This window comes from Botryllus schlosseri, chromosome 8, assembly GCF_051294905.1.
Source record: "Botryllus schlosseri isolate E-star chromosome 8, Bs_hap1, whole genome shotgun sequence".
Classification (NCBI taxonomy): domain Eukaryota; kingdom Metazoa; phylum Chordata; class Ascidiacea; order Stolidobranchia; family Styelidae; genus Botryllus; species Botryllus schlosseri.
The window spans coordinates 27,177,649-27,193,280 of record NC_137243.1 but is presented as its reverse complement, the minus strand read 5'-3'; the positions used below and the strand labels follow the sequence as shown (position 1 = coordinate 27,193,280).

The 15,632-nt window shown below is 43.8% G+C and overlaps 1 protein-coding gene across 1 annotated transcript in view; it reads right to left on the bottom strand.

Moving 5' to 3' along the window:
* Positions 1 to 9,440: 9,440 nt before the first annotated feature.
* Positions 9,441 to 15,632, bottom strand: part of LOC145445449 (uncharacterized) — a 197,959-nt gene continuing 191,767 nt past the window's right edge. Inside the window, exon 2 of the mRNA XM_080323638.1 lies at positions 9,441 to 13,871. Within this exon, the coding sequence (XP_080179764.1) occupies positions 9,483 to 12,344 (2,862 nt within the window). The 5' untranslated portion in view covers positions 12,345 to 13,871 and the 3' untranslated portion in view covers positions 9,441 to 9,482. The remainder of the gene's footprint in view (positions 13,872 to 15,632) is intronic.

The window sequence follows — 15,632 nt, the reverse complement described above, 5'->3', positions numbered from 1 at the left end:
AACCTTTGAAGCTTTATGGACAAAAGACATGAAATATATTTTGCGATTTTTAGAAGTGGTATTTGTATTTCATTTTCAATTTCGAATATGATACTCGGAGCATCATACTTTCAGTTCTAATTACTTTCAGTTCTTTTGTCTGCAGAAAAATGTTGAAGCATAAACACAAGTGTAGTAATGCCTCTATTTTCTGAAAATAAATCTACACCAAGTATAAATTTTACGATCCACAATATTTGCTATTAACGTATACTAATCGCGCGAAGTGTTGAAACCGTACCCGATACAACTTATCCGTATTGCTCTTCGCCTAAATTTGGGGTCTTATAATATGGGGTAGGGCGCTATGCCATGATATTTTATGAAACGGGGTCTTCTAGAAAACAAAGGATTAGTATCGCATTTTCATATCAATACTATAATTTGCATCCCATAATGCGAAAGAATGCTTATTCTGTCGAAAATTGCTATCTCCTGGGATTATCAATACGAATCCAGCTCTCTGCACTTTCCGCATAGCTCAATTTGCAGCTTTCGACAGTCTAAGCGAACGAATTAAGACTGTTTTTAAAACTACTTACTTACTTGAATAGATTTAAAGTCAGTCAATTCTACTTCTACTTCAAGTAGTTTTAGGTTGCTTATGGAAGAAGTACTTCTACTCGTACTTGAGTAGATTTTTCCGTTGCTACTTCTACTTCTACTTGAGTAGCTTTCTTGACTACTTTGATCACCTCTGGTTACAATCCTGTCAAAATTATTTCAAGTAGAAGTGGAAACTTTAATTCTAAGAAGCCTTCTACTTCACAAATTCCAAAATGTAAAAGTCAGTAGTTCTGTCTGAGAAACTATTAAGTAGAACCAATGCGATGTAATTCAATTGGTATTTTTCGACCATGCCTATTTATTGCACTTTGTTGATGTTGGTGATATCCATGGTTGGTTGGTTTGTGGTATCCATGGTGTTTGTCGACTACTATGGTCAGTGGTCACTTACACCAGGCAGGCCGATATTGCTTAATGTTGATTCAGTCGCTGCCGACGTGTAGCACGGTCAACTTCTAGGCTTTTTGCGTATCTTTGCACTATACGTATGCTGTGATACGACCAATCGAGGTTTGAAGGCTTCCACAAGGGAAGATAGTAAAGTAATAAATGAATTCTCAGTGGCAAAAAGCGTATCATATTAGTTCTTGAAGTATCATCACTCACAACTCAACTTGAATTATTTCGATATATTGTAATTTTGTGGTGTTTTGAAATGACGGAATGATCAATAAACTGACTGAATGAAGTAATACTGCATCAATTTTGAATCTTGACCTCGTCTCCTCGATCATCGCGATATTTATTTAATACTTTAAATAGACTGTCCCATAAATCAGCTTGGACGATATCGTAGGCTTACCATATTTTGGAAATGTAAAAAGAGGACACTTTTTCAGAAATTTGAGACTTGCTAAAACCGGAGAAGAATTCTCAAAAACCGGTAAATTTTTCCCACTTTGTGATCGGCTGACTAAAAAAAAAGTCATCTTTTCGCTCAGAGTTAAAATCACCGTTTTTCACTCCGAAATACCCGCCGGAGCGTCACTTCTGTGCTAATTTACGGCATATCACTCGCAATTTGCTCTAAATCTGACCTAAATTTTTAAAAAGAGGACAAAATCTCAAAAAAGAGGACAAATCCTCTTAAAAGAGGACGTATGGTGACCCTACGATATCGTTGTGTGTATATTCATTTCATGTAATGAGATGTATTCAAAACGAAATTTTCTTTGGGTACATAAATCAATCCTCCAAAATGGCTTACTTATTGCCATAAAATGGAGACTTTCTAATTTGTGGGATTGCGGGAATGGAATTCAGTAAATAAAGCATAGTTGGTGTCAGCGTTTTGTCTCTGCAGTGTGAAGTAAAATATTTGATAACCTGAAAATCGACTCATAAATGGCTGGGTATTCTAGTATAGTCGAATCTTCATCGAGTATTTATCCGAGAGTTGCGAGAGATGATTATCAAGAGTAAGCCTACTAAAATCACACTCCCTTCTTCGCTAAGAGTTAATTTATCAACAACAAATATAGTTTGGAGAAGTTATCCTGCTGTGAAAGTCTTTAAACCTAGATTGGTCGTATCACAGCATACTAAACATGTGGTACAAAGCTACGGAGAATAATGGAAATGAAAACGGAAATGGATTCCGTAAAGTCGTGACCAACCCATATGCCATATACCATAGCATTTATGTCGCAAAGCGTGATTAAATAGGTTTGGTCGAAAAAGTATGAAATAACTTTGAATATGTGATGTAGAACTGGCAGTAGCCTATAGTAACAATTCGCTTTCTTACACTCCGAGTCGGGGTCATGTTACATTCATTTCGATTGCTAATAAAGTCGCGTATGTAAGTCTTTCGAGAAATGTGCGACCTACGCTTCAAGCACCAACTCAAAATTATGTCAATACCAAACTTCAAACGGTCCCATCGTTGCCGGCAAATGGGGACGAAAACAACTTTCTAAGATCATAGAAAAGGAAATCGACCATTGTTCATTGCGCTGCACTAGATGATTAACAAACTTGCTTTTCACTTACAGGCTGCTGTTGAGAAATGATGAAATTGCGACTTCTGTCAACAAATCAAACACAATTACCAGGTTGGCAAACCATACCGTTTTGGTAACTTGCATAATGACTCATTCTCAGATAAGGTCGTGAATGGCGCCTATTGTTTGCATACGACATCAAACGTATCGAGCCATGTAGAATTGTTGAGGACGCAGCGCGGGGCGGCCGCGCATCTGAATGCAACAAAGTCATTGATATAGTTCAAGTGTGGTTTGTGTGTTGTTTATTTATCACATACAACAGTGGTGTTCATCGCCTGTTAAGGTCATGTACAGTGTACACCACGACAATGATATTTGTATTGTTCAGATTCTTCGCTTTTCGTATTCTTTTCCCGGACGACTTCCACACTTGCGCGCTCCCAACTTCAGCCTCTCTCTCTCATTTATGCTTCCGGACTTCTTCTTCAGTGCCGACGTCTTTCTGGCGCGCTTCATCATCGTACTGGGCTTTTGAGACACTGCTATAGCAGTGAGGTGAGCGACGTGTAGCCCAGATAAACCTCCGACACATAGAAGTTGGTTCGAACCGGGACTCGAGCTACTGCCATTGGTGTCGTGACGCTGGCGCTTAACCAATTTCGCCACTCGCTTCCCCATCAAGTATGTGGTAATTAAGGACAAGAGGTGGGCTCATAACACTCTGTTGCAGTACACAGTTGAGCGACTGGAAATTTTCAGTTCTTCCATATATTGCATTAAAATTAGAATGATAGCTGCCAGGGTCGTAGCGACCCGAGTCATGATTCCACCAAGTCATGTGGCTCGAGACTAATAGACGGCCCAATTAGGCAGTTCATTAATACTTCGAAGAATGAGCTAGTAAAGATTCCATGGTATTGGTATTTTATTGGCATATCAGTACTGGTATGTGAAAAATAGGGCCAGAAACCTTTCTGAGAAAGAAAAATACTAGATTTTGAATGCGAGTATCACCCAAGCAGGGTTGAAAAAGTGGGTTTGACATGATTCGAATTCAAATGTGAACAGTAGGGTTGCTCAAGTGTTCAAAAATAAATGAATAAATTTTTTTTTTGAACAGCCCTAGTGAACAGTGAACAGAATGGCTTGGATCGGGACTTGAGTCTTAACACTATGACTCGAACTCGACCCTTTGATGCTTGCCAACTTGGACTCGGACTTGACTCTGCGGTGAATTGAAAATGTCTGGACTTGGCTCTTGAGTCAAAACTACAGAAGTGAGATTGACTTGTGACTCGGAACCTAAAGAGGTGGTTACAAGCCGGATAACTACACATTTTACATCCAAATTAGACTAAAGGTGCAATTACTGAATTCGTAAAATAAAAAAATTGCATTGCATTCCCAATTTATAATATCACAGCAAACATCACGTTCACTTCATATTACATCAGATTTCCTTCTCATAAGCATGAATGGCAGATGTCTGTACACCGAGCTTAACTCGTTTCGAGCTCTCCAATTTTCAGGAAAACCAGAATGACATTAGAATTAAATTACCGGCGTCTAGCTCTAATTTGTCTAATTAGACAGTCATAATTATTAATTAGTTGCTCAGGTCTGTTGTAGTATATCAAAATAGTAACATCCACGACTCGTGAACAAAAAACAGTTAACAAAAAAAGGCGAAAGATGTAATTTATGACCTTGATAAGTAACCAATTTGTAATCGGAAATATGTTTCACATTTTGATCGCATCCGGATTCACTTCGTTTTTGATGATTCTATACTATATCGAAAGGTGTTTGTGACAGAATCATAGTTTTAATGTCGCTAATGTGAGTGTTAATTTAGTATTGCGATATCTTAGTGATACAGATCTACTTATCGACATTAGCAGCGTATGGACAGGGTTGCCATCGACATGGATCCAAAAATAAGGACGTTCGAAAAATTAGATTAGCATTAAAAGGCGTTGTTGTACATACTTTGTTTGTATTTATACGAGCTGCTGCATATCACATTCAATTCATCTTATTGCTTAGAATTTCTTCATTCTAATTCACCACAAGACTGCGATTCAATGAAAGATAAGACGGTGTCGAAACGACTTGGAGTAGTTCCGAAATCAGACCCCCACCTGGGCTAGGCGATGTGAAAAGGAGACATGCGCACTGAATGAAAAGTAAAAGAAGATAATATAAATATAAACATAAAGGGACAGGAGACAAAAAGTGGCATGTGTCGGAAGGGGAGATCGATATGTCAGGTCCGGTAAACCAGAGGGCTGACTAAGATTCATTCAGTATAAATCGGTGGTATTTCGACTTGAATGTGGACAGGACATGCTCGATGACTGCCGGATAGCCGGCGAGATATTGTTCCACAAATTGTGTCCGGCAAATTTGATAGAGCGAAGATCTTTTTTGACTACCATATGGTAGTTGGACGACGTAGACGCGCGTGTGTCGTGCATCTTTGATACCGAGGTGAAGAAGTTATTGAAGTTTTCGGGGCAGTGGCACTGATACATAAACTTGGCAATTTCTAGTTTCCGCATATCTTTTATGTTTAGGAGACCAAATCTTTTTAGCAGTGATTTGCTGGACACACATCTCGGTCCCTGTGGGGCCCTGGTCATGATACGGAAAACATGAAGCTGTGGCTTTTGCAAAGGCTTCAGTGCGCCAACACTGGCAGCCTCTCTAACAGATGATGCCATATTGTTGCTTTGATTGGAATACTTTTTGCCAGAAACAATCTGTTCCAGCAACTACTTGTTATTAGAAAGTTCTTCATGGATCTCACGACAACTGAGGTCTAGGTTTACCGTGACTGGTTGGTAGCTGGGATTTGACTGTCATTTCAATCTTATACGTCCATTTTAACAGGCTTGCCGAGCGCTAAATTTAATATTCAATGGAAAGCTCTATACCGATTACGAGAATATGAATTTTATTCTGGTCATGGCCCTGGAACCCCCCACCCCCAACAAATCACCCTCGAATTTTGCATTGGGATGGAGTTTGGCTTTGTGACGTAACGATGCTGTCTGGCTCTTTCTCTTGAGCTGCACTCTCGTTTTACCAGACAGAATTGTTGTGTCAAATGGAAAAATCGGGATGGTTTTTGGGGTACCAGGGCCACGAACAGAGTAAAATTAATATTTTCGTGATCAGTTCAGTAGCAGCTTTCCATTATTACCAATTTATCAAAGTTAGCGCTCGGCAAGCCTGTACAAAATGGCCGTAAAATTGCCTTTGGCCAAATGAAAAGTATGATGTAAACCTGGGGCGCGGGCAACATACGGCCCGCGGACAGTTTTCCGTCTTATATGATAATGTGACCCGCGGCTACAGACTAGCGAGATTCCCCGCAACTTGCTTACTACGTCAAATTTTAGTGACTGTATGTTATTATATACAAATACATGTATGCACTTGCACACTGCGCAGCGTGCGATAGTATGTAGCTAACGCTTAAATTCGTCGAAGCGGGAAGACTTGCATTATCGGCATTTACGATGTAGTCAACCCTAATATCGTTTGTGGTAATCATGGCGTTTGTCGACTGCAATGGTCGTTTACACCAGGCCGATATTTCTTATTTTTGATTCCGTAGCCGCCGACATGTAGCACGGCACACTTCTAGGCTGTTGTAAGACACCGCTTATGCCAGGGGTCGCCAACTCAAAATGGGTCTCGGGCCACTTCTTAAATGTCGTAGAAGCCGCGGTCCGCATGAATTCAATATCGGGATCACATGAACTATACGCCGTCATTTCCCGTACACAGGGAACACGAGTAAAACAATGAATCCCCATGTGCATTAATGATCCCCTATGTACGGCCTTTTCTTCAGATGCCTTTTTCTTTTTGCACTCTCTCGAATGTCATTGAAAAAGTGCTGACTCAGCGTATTTCTAGTTACGAGGTTTGAGTTTTTTCCGTCTACTCCCATTATAGAGAAATTCGCACATCTCCACAATGTACACTTTTCTTGCCTTATAATCTCAGCAGGTATGGGCCCTTTGTATTCCCTCTATTTTCCAATAAAAAGTGCTGACTCAGCGTATTTCTAGTTACGAGGTTTGAGTTTTTCCCATCTACGCCCATTACGTAAAATACTTCACTTGATACCTATTACAAACACTGGCTCGTCGGGATTATTTTTGTGTGCCTTATACATATCACAAAGTCACTCAACGATTTACCAATATTACAGCATCACGCTTCACTACTTCACTACAGAAAATAGGTATATCCTGTATTTACAACTAATTTTTAAGAACCTAATCTCTAACCTTTAAACTCTGTCATTCTCCGTTGTGTTTCGTATTACTCTTATCGCCATCCATTGCTCTGCTCCGTTTCGTCTCCTCGTGTTCCTCATGCGACTTAAGGTACTAAGTCGACGACACATTATATAACTTACCCATGTTACAATCAACGGAGCAATCAACCCTATTACCGCCACTAATTCAGTCACGTTTTCTAGGGTAGGTATCAACTTCGCACCTTCCATAATCATCCTATCGATCAAGAACAATCCTCTTACCTTATATTCACCTTCCATCATCACCAGTCGTGCAGCCGTTGAGTATAGTTGTAGTCAACGAATTCTGTGGATATCTTCTCCACGGTGGTTCTTGATAGTCGGGGACATTCAGGTACGGATGTTCCCACCCCTGGGTTTTTCTGCCCAGACAGTGGCAATGCGTCAACCGTTGTTGACCGTAATGGTCATCAGCTCGACACTACTCGTGAATACGTCGTCCTTGTCGTCTCCTGATGAATACAAAATGGACGTTACGGCACCTACCTTATTGCCGTCATCCATAGTTCGGTAGTGCGTTCCGATGCCGCTCCCGTCGTCATCCGTGAAGTTCTGCAGAGCGTCCGTAGTGGTAACCGGATGCACTGACGTTTCTCTAGGCGTTTCCACCATGATTTTCGTCATTCCGTCGGTTTGGTTTCGCGCGCGACGAGTTTGCAACTGTTGCTTCCCATGAGTCGCATCAGTTGGTTTGACATTTTCATTTTGTCCCCTTTTTTTAACCATCGATCTCAATCGTTGAAAGGTTTTCGTCAGTTTTAGTTTTACAAAGCATGTCCACAGGTTTAACAACAGTAACCGGTGTGGTCTCTTCCAGTTTTCTTTCTTCAAATCTAAGAGGGAGAGTACTTCTCTTCCTTGGGCTTCTTTCAATGCCTTCGCCTGGCCCTCCCCCTTCAAATTACAAGGTCCAGATACAAATGGTTTGGTCGAAGGGTCCTTAAGTTCGATGCCGCATCTGTATGCCATGGCGTGTGAGGAGCCGAGGTGACCACGCAGGTGCTCGAGTTCGGACGCAAACGGCGCGTAGAAGGCTTTCCAGACTTCATCAGAAATAATGGTATTTTCTGGAGTCGTCAGGTCAGGAGGTTTGTACGGGAGTTTGGCCAGCGCTACATATTGTACACAAATATCTTCAAGTTCCGTCATGACGCTTGAGTTAGTGTCTTTATGCAAAACATACGCAGTAACTGGTCCAACCATGGGTTGGTGTGAGCCTCGTGATGATCGAGGTTTTGGTGTTGGTGGAGAGAGGGCGAGGTCCCTCGATGTAGGCCTCTGATCTCGGCGCGTGCCCGCGCCTACCGTCACGCCGATGGACTCCTTTTCCGCCGGGGACCCTATTTCTGGGGTGACGTGCATCTTAAAATCCCCAGACTCCTTGTCGGACATGACTGGGCGTGTATCCGGTTGACCGGCAATAGCTGCTTTGTTTGAACCTTCTGGGAAAGTAATCATAACTGTGGCTGTCGTCATGCATCTATGGGCCGAATCATTACAGTTATTCGGACAAGTGCATCCACGAGAGCATTTAGGACCAGTTTTCTCGTGCAGGTCCTTATTTACGCCAGCGGACATTCCACGCTCGACGTCAGCTGTAGCTGTCGCCATGCATCTATGGGCCGAAGTTCTGCAGTTCTTCGGACAAGTGCATCCGCGAGAGCTTTTGGGACCAGTTTTCTCGTGCAGGTCTGTATTTACGCCAGCGTGCATTCCACGCTCGACGTCAGCTGTAGTGGTCGCCATGCATCTATGGACCGGATTTTTACATTTATCCGGACAAGTGCATCCGCGAGAGTTTTTGGGACCAGTTTTCTCGTGCAGGTCCTTATCTACGCCAGCGGGCATTCCGCGCTCGACGTCTTCATTAACGGTGTCAGCAGGCATTCCTGCCTCGACACCAACAGTTTTCCATAGGTTCTGGGTGACGTTAGTTGTGATTTTCAACTCGTCGTTCGCACCAGTGGTGATTTCCATTTTGGTACTCGCGCCAGCGGTAATTTTCCGCTTCACGCTATCTTGGTTTGCAGCATCCATCAACCCATCGTCGATTACAGTGTAGCTAATACCGCTTTCGACTTCGGTTCCCTTCCATTGATTGCACGGGTTCTCATCATGTAGTGTTACTAAAGACAACTCTCCATTTGCGTTAGACGGGGTTTTCAATTCCGTAGCTATGCTTGGTAATTGTTGGACTCGATCAATCCATTTTAAGCCAATTACATTGAGAGGGACTCCTTTCCCGGTCGCAAATTGAACCGGTAGTTCGTCAAAATCAATTACAACCAATGAGTCAACGTGGGAGGAGCCCCCTATACCACGTAACTTCATATCTAAAAGTTGCCGTTCCTCCCAGCTCTTTGGATACATGGCTTTTACGATATTTTTCATAATTAGATTAGGTAGGCTTCCCGTGTCGGCCAAAAATGTCGTACCGGTTGTTGAATCAGTCAAGTACAAAAGCCGACCGCCGAATAACTCCGTGAAGTCTGGCTGTAGAGGGTTATCCGGTGTATTAAGGGGTAGAGAAGCGTTATGAACAATCTTTGCGGGTTGGGATAATAAATTTTCTGGGAACTGATTTACCGGATCAATCAGCACCCCCAGTCGTTTTTTGAGAGTCTCAACCCTTGTTCAAGTTCCTCATCCGTCCAGTGTGAGGCGTCATAGTGACGTGGCGGGCGTCGAAATAGCGGTTCCGTCCAGGCCACTTGGCTATTGCTTTGATTTGGCTGTGCAGACGGTCCCTGAGGACCCCATTGATCCTTATCATGCCAGTGAGTTCTATCTCTATTTTTTGGCCTAGTGTCATAATAGGCTTCGCACAAGGCAGTTCTCTGTGTCAGCGAGGGAGAGCCTTGGGTGGCAAGGTATCGGTCGAGGTCCGGGACCGTCAGTATGTTATTCCTCGCAAGCAAAGGCCCCCAATCACGTTCAGCGGACTCCTTAACGCGAGTAGGTATTGGTTGTACTCGCTTGCGAACTACCCATCCCAAGGTATCATTCTTGGTAAGCACCTCCTCATTTAGCCGAAGTATGAATTTTGCCACGCAATTTCGGGATTGGTGTCCCGGGGCCTTACAGCAAAAACATACGGATAAGGACTGCCCCTGAGGAGGTTTCAGATATAAGCCTAGAGGGGCGAAGATGTTTGGGTTCCCAAGAAAATTATATCTCTCCCCTTGGCTCTCCGCGATGCGGAGGGCTTCCTGACTGCTTGATGGTGTGATTTCCTGGCCACCCCTGCCGATCCCAGAGTCCTGCGTCTTCGTCAGTTGAGGTGTCCGGTTCCAAGTACTTGGTCCCTGACTAGGTTGAGAAGACCTGGAGTTTCGCGTTGGTGTAACGTTGAGTCCATTCGATGCGTTGCGCACGTTTTGTGGTCGGGCAGGTTTAGCCCTGGGAGTCGGACCACGTCTGCCGAACCCATTGCCACTCATAACGTTGGTAAAAAAACGGTTGGTCTTGGTGCCGCGAGGAGGGTTACGTCGTGGCTGTGAAGCTTGCCCGACACCGACGAGCTGCCGTGGCCACATTTCCCCAGACGGTTCGGGTGGTGTCCCTCCGATCATGTGTAGAGGTGGTTTAGGTGAGGATGGTTGCACCATCAGAGGTGGTGTTATAATCGGTGGGGGAGGGGTGTTCAGTCGTCCATCTTCACTCCCGTGAGTAGGGTAACTGTGCATCATGGGTCCTGCAGGCTGAACATAATATATGTGCACAGGTGGTAGGGGTGACATTGTCTTTCTGACCTCCCGAGAGGTGGAACGTACCTCTTGTTCATCCAAGAACTCAGAATTCCAGTACAGCTGTAAATCCTCCGCCACCTCTTGCCAAGACCTGCTATCCCATCCCCGCATCAGCAGCCTAAGTGCTTCTGGTAATCGTTGTCTTAGGTTGCGGAAGAGTCGCAGCCCATCCGGATTCTCTTTGATTTCAGCCTCCATATCTATCTCTAGTTGTTTTAGGGCACTATTCAACAGCGGAAGAGGTTCGTCTTCCCACTGATAATTCCTCCGGAAATCGTTGATGACCTTTTCATTGTTAACCAAGCCTTGCGGGTTGGATAGCGACAATGATTTCATGACCGAGACCCATTTTGCATTTCCCGAGTTGGTATTGAAGAAATTCCCCAGCTGATTAGCTTGTTTGAGGCGACCTGCACTCCGCAACTTCTTCTGCATGGCATTGGCCAGGATTATATCTGTATCGGTGTCGCCCTCGCCGTGTCGTATTCGTCTCATCGTATTAGCCATCCACTTTAGAAGGGGCATATCCCCTGGATCCATCATTAGCTGTAGCATCTCCGTTTCCGACTGGAACCTTTCGGGCGTAGTTAACACCAGGTTCACGGCATCATTCTGTGGTTGATCTCGCGGAAGTCTCGACCTTCCTTCGCTTTCTCTTGGGGCAGATGCGTACCGAGGTAATCTGAGGTATTCAGAGATGTCTGACATATTCTCTTCGGGTTCGGTTGGGTTGGGCTGACCAGAGTCTCGCTGAAGCGTCCGTGTGGTTCCCCGAATGGCCTCCCGTGCCGCCGCTATTCTCCTACCCAATCTGTCCAATTGGGCATCAGTATCTTCTCCCGAGTCCTCAGGGTCTTCGCCTCCGTCTTGTCGGTAGTTCGTTCTCCCTTCTTGAAAGGTAACGCGCTTCGTCGCACTGCCGGTCGCACCTTGTGTTCTGGCCCGGGTTCTCTCGGCGGTCCGTTGATCGTCGAGCCATGCCCCGAGCCGCTTTCGAGCGTGCGCATAGCCGTCGTCTGAATCGGTGTCGGTCCCGTTTTCACTTTGCCGGAATAGACTGGGTGTATCGACTAGGTTCCCCCTTCGTCGTTCGGGGCGTGTCCCATTCCGAACCGGTAAACATGGAGTCGTTCCTGGACGAGAATCAGATAGTGAATTCGGCTTGGAACCTGGCAACGCAGGGTAGACTGCCGTCACGGTATGGCAATCCAGGCCCTTCTGAACTGTAAGCGTGGGCAGGGGCGCTGTTGCCCTGGACGATTGCCCAACGAGCGGATCATACGCCGGTGGAGGTACTGTAGACATTACGGACAGAGAGGAAGGTGGCGGTGGTTTATCCCCAACCACTTGTGCATGGGCTTTGCCCAGCTCAAATTCTGATTTCAAGATCTCACTGAGGACGTCAGTGGAGACTTTCCCGCTGACCTTCGAAGTGGCATCGCATACTGCTTTGAGGTGGACTTGAGCTCGCCTGCCTTCTTTCTTGGCCTTTTCCAGCCCTTTTTTTGTCTCGGGCAGAGTTGATTTGACTTCTTTTAGTACCTTTGTTTGATCAGCCACGTCTTTTGCCAGCTGTCTTTCTTGTTGTCTGACGTCTTCATGGCGTTTTTGCGTTGCTTTCAGCAGCTTGATACCCTGCTCGAGCTCGTCAGCCGCCTCTGACAGCTTCTTTTTCTTCTTCCTAAAAAATTTTAGCATTCTTCGCATAATTTATGTAAATTTTGATTGTCTGTATATTAGTTCCGTGCCTTTTACTGGCCAGGGTAAGTACCGTTCTGAGGTAAATTACTCACGGACGTGGTTGTGTTGTCCCCGATCACTCGTCCTTGCGTCGTGGGTACGGAATGTCTTATGAAGATAACCGGGTCAGTTCTGTTGGTGATTACCACAGCAAATCCGTTATGTGGGACATGTAGTAGTTCGGTCGTTGTAGTGACGTCGTCAGAGAGACCTTCAGGAGTCTTCGTAGGATAGAATACCGGCGCAAGGTGTGCGTAGATCGATGCCAATATTATAAGCAGAGATATAACAGAAGTGACTACCGTCACATGGAGCACAATTCTCACGAGGGTCGTCCTTGAGAACATCAAAAGGTCAATGTTTTTACACCGGAAGTATCCCAGTGGTGCCTCCATTTGTGTCTTTATAGTGCAGCTCCATAACGATTGGTATGCGAGTCATCTACACTTGGTTCGGATCACTTCACGGCAAAGAATTGACCTTTTATTGCACTGTACTGTCCAGACGACGTCCGTGGACGTTGATTGAAGTAGCAGTGGTTGCAGTAGTGGTATCTTTCAGCATCAGACAATGACCCTTAGGTCCAGAGTTTTAAACTAGCCTTATATAACGTGTAATTAGGCCTTAACACAACCAATACTCCAATCATTATCATGCAGACAGAATGAGGTATTTAAGCAAAACTCGGTTAATATTGGCATATAGAATATCCATCAATTATAACACAAGATAAAGCTTAAACCTATTCGTATTCATGCACGATAAAATGTATTTTAAATACTCCAAGGTTTGTTTTCGCATATAAACTATGCGACGGCCTTTCCTGCCGAAGTGGTATCTTTCAGGGTTTGTTAACACATAACTAATGTGACGGCCTTTCCAGCCGAAAAATAGCTCATAGGTTTGTTTACACATATAATGCATGTGACGGCCTGTCCTGCCGTAAAGCAGCTCCAAGGTTAGTTTACACACATAATGCATGTGACGGCCTGTCCTGCCGTAAAGTTCATGTATGACATATCGCTACATTGTACACCATTCAATCACAATATTCATGCACGAACTAATGTTTTCTGTTATATCTCTGGGTTCCTTTAGTATCGGTGTGTATAAGCTTTTTATTCATTCGTATGTACCGTGTCTCACAAACAATAGATTTGATTTACCACGAATCTTTAACTCTACACATGCTCCAATAAGGTAGAGGTTCCTAGCTTAGTCTAAGGGTGCGTAGCTAGTTATAACGCGTAACCCCGGGAGGTTCTAACATTAAGGACGTCGCATCGTCGACCCAATTAAAATGATCATATGCCGATTAAAATGCACGTGCGATACTACCCTTAACAAGGTGCTGCTTACTTGAGCACTGTTAGACACCCATGGCCCCTTTCACGGGTTTCTGGAGAAATCCCTAACCATTTCTAATCCTAAACTTCTATCCCGCTAGGGTGAAGGGTCCCGACACTAATATAGGGCGTGGTCGGTGTATAACGCCTAATTAAAGCCTACAGGCATAGTACTCGCTATCATATTACTGTGGTAACAACCAATTATTCACATAATAAATGTTCACTGACCCATACACATATCCACGACATAAAATGTTAGCGCCATTTTAAAGCAACCTGATGGTATTGATCAAAGATACAGTAAAGGCAGTGCTTGAACAAAATGGCGTCACTATGCAATATTACATCAAAGTAACCCTCACATGAAAATACCAATGTCCTGTTATGACTCGTGCGTCTCGTCATCATGCCGCAGATTGATTCATGTCGTTGTTCGTCAAACGCATCTTCTCCGATCTCCATCATGGTATGTCCAGGACATATTTGGCAACCGTACATTTGGGTACTTTCGTCTCGTGCATCTATTTCGAACCCGATTTCTTCAACTCCCTTGATAATGAAACGATTCTTCTGCGTATCTTTCCTTGATTTTGCAGTCGTCTTGGTCGTCTCCTTTCTTCGTTATCTTTAACGTGAGCTTTGGCGGGCATTGTTCGGCACATTCCAACCTTTGGTTCACTGGTCCTTGCTGAGCAGTGATTTTTAGCGCTGGATTTCTTCTTATCTCTTCTATTTCACTTCATTAAGCCCTAGATTCTATCGATGGGAGCAGTCATTCGGGACTGTCGAATAGAAATTTTAGAGTTGGTACCACCAAGTCGTTTTTTTTTAATGCCAATAGAATGTCCAGTCCATCTCGATATTCTCATGCCATTTCATCACTCCACCCAGTCTTATTATGGTCTTATTGAGAGCAAGTCATTAAGTTCTCGGCATGTTTTCCAGACGCTCTTCTTGTCATACAAGTTTTAGATACACTCGATGCGCACAGAGAGGACAATAAAACACACACATATCAGAATTTCGCGTCATTTGCTATCGTACCGTTGTCACAATACAATAATTCGCATGCACGTACTGATCATGGTGCCATAAGTGCACTCGTAAGACACATCCATTTCGTGAAACGAATGTGCAAACAAGGCGGGTCTTATTCTAATGTCATACTCAATCATCGACACATCAGTTTCGAAAAACGAATGTGTGGACAAGTTCAACCATGGGTTACTTTTCTAAGGTCTTTATTTTAGCAGTACTGGCTTGAGGTATTCCTAATGTTATAGGCCTATTATTTCCGGTTATAATGTTCATTTTTATTCAACTTATGTAGTTCCATAGCCATTCACGACGTAGCTACGTTGTAAATCGCTATGGTAGTGCCCTAAACGTTTTGTAAAATCTGTCCGTCTTACCCAGGATCTAAAATCAAGGTACGGAGCTGTATCCATTGTGGATATCGTCCTTAACATTTTGGAAAATCTGTCCGTCTTATCCAAGATCTAACATCAAGGTACGGATCTGTAATAATTACAATAGTAGCCCTTAACATTTTGGAAAATCTGTCCGTCTTATCCAAGATCTAGAATCAAGGTACGGATCTGTAATAATTGGTCCTTGACATTTTGGAAAATCTCTCCGTCTTATCCAAGATCTAGAATCAAGGTACGGATCAACATCCATTGTGGATATTGCCCTTAACATTTTGGAAAATCTGTCCGTCTTATCCAAGATCTAGAATCAAGGTACGGATGTATCAATTTTAGTAAGCCTTAACGTTTTGGAATATTTGTCGGTCTTCTCCAGGGTCTAGCACCGAGGTACCGATATATATTAATTATAGTGGCCCTAATCGTTTTAGAAAATCTGTCCGTCTTATCCAGGATCTAACATCAAGGTACGGATCAAC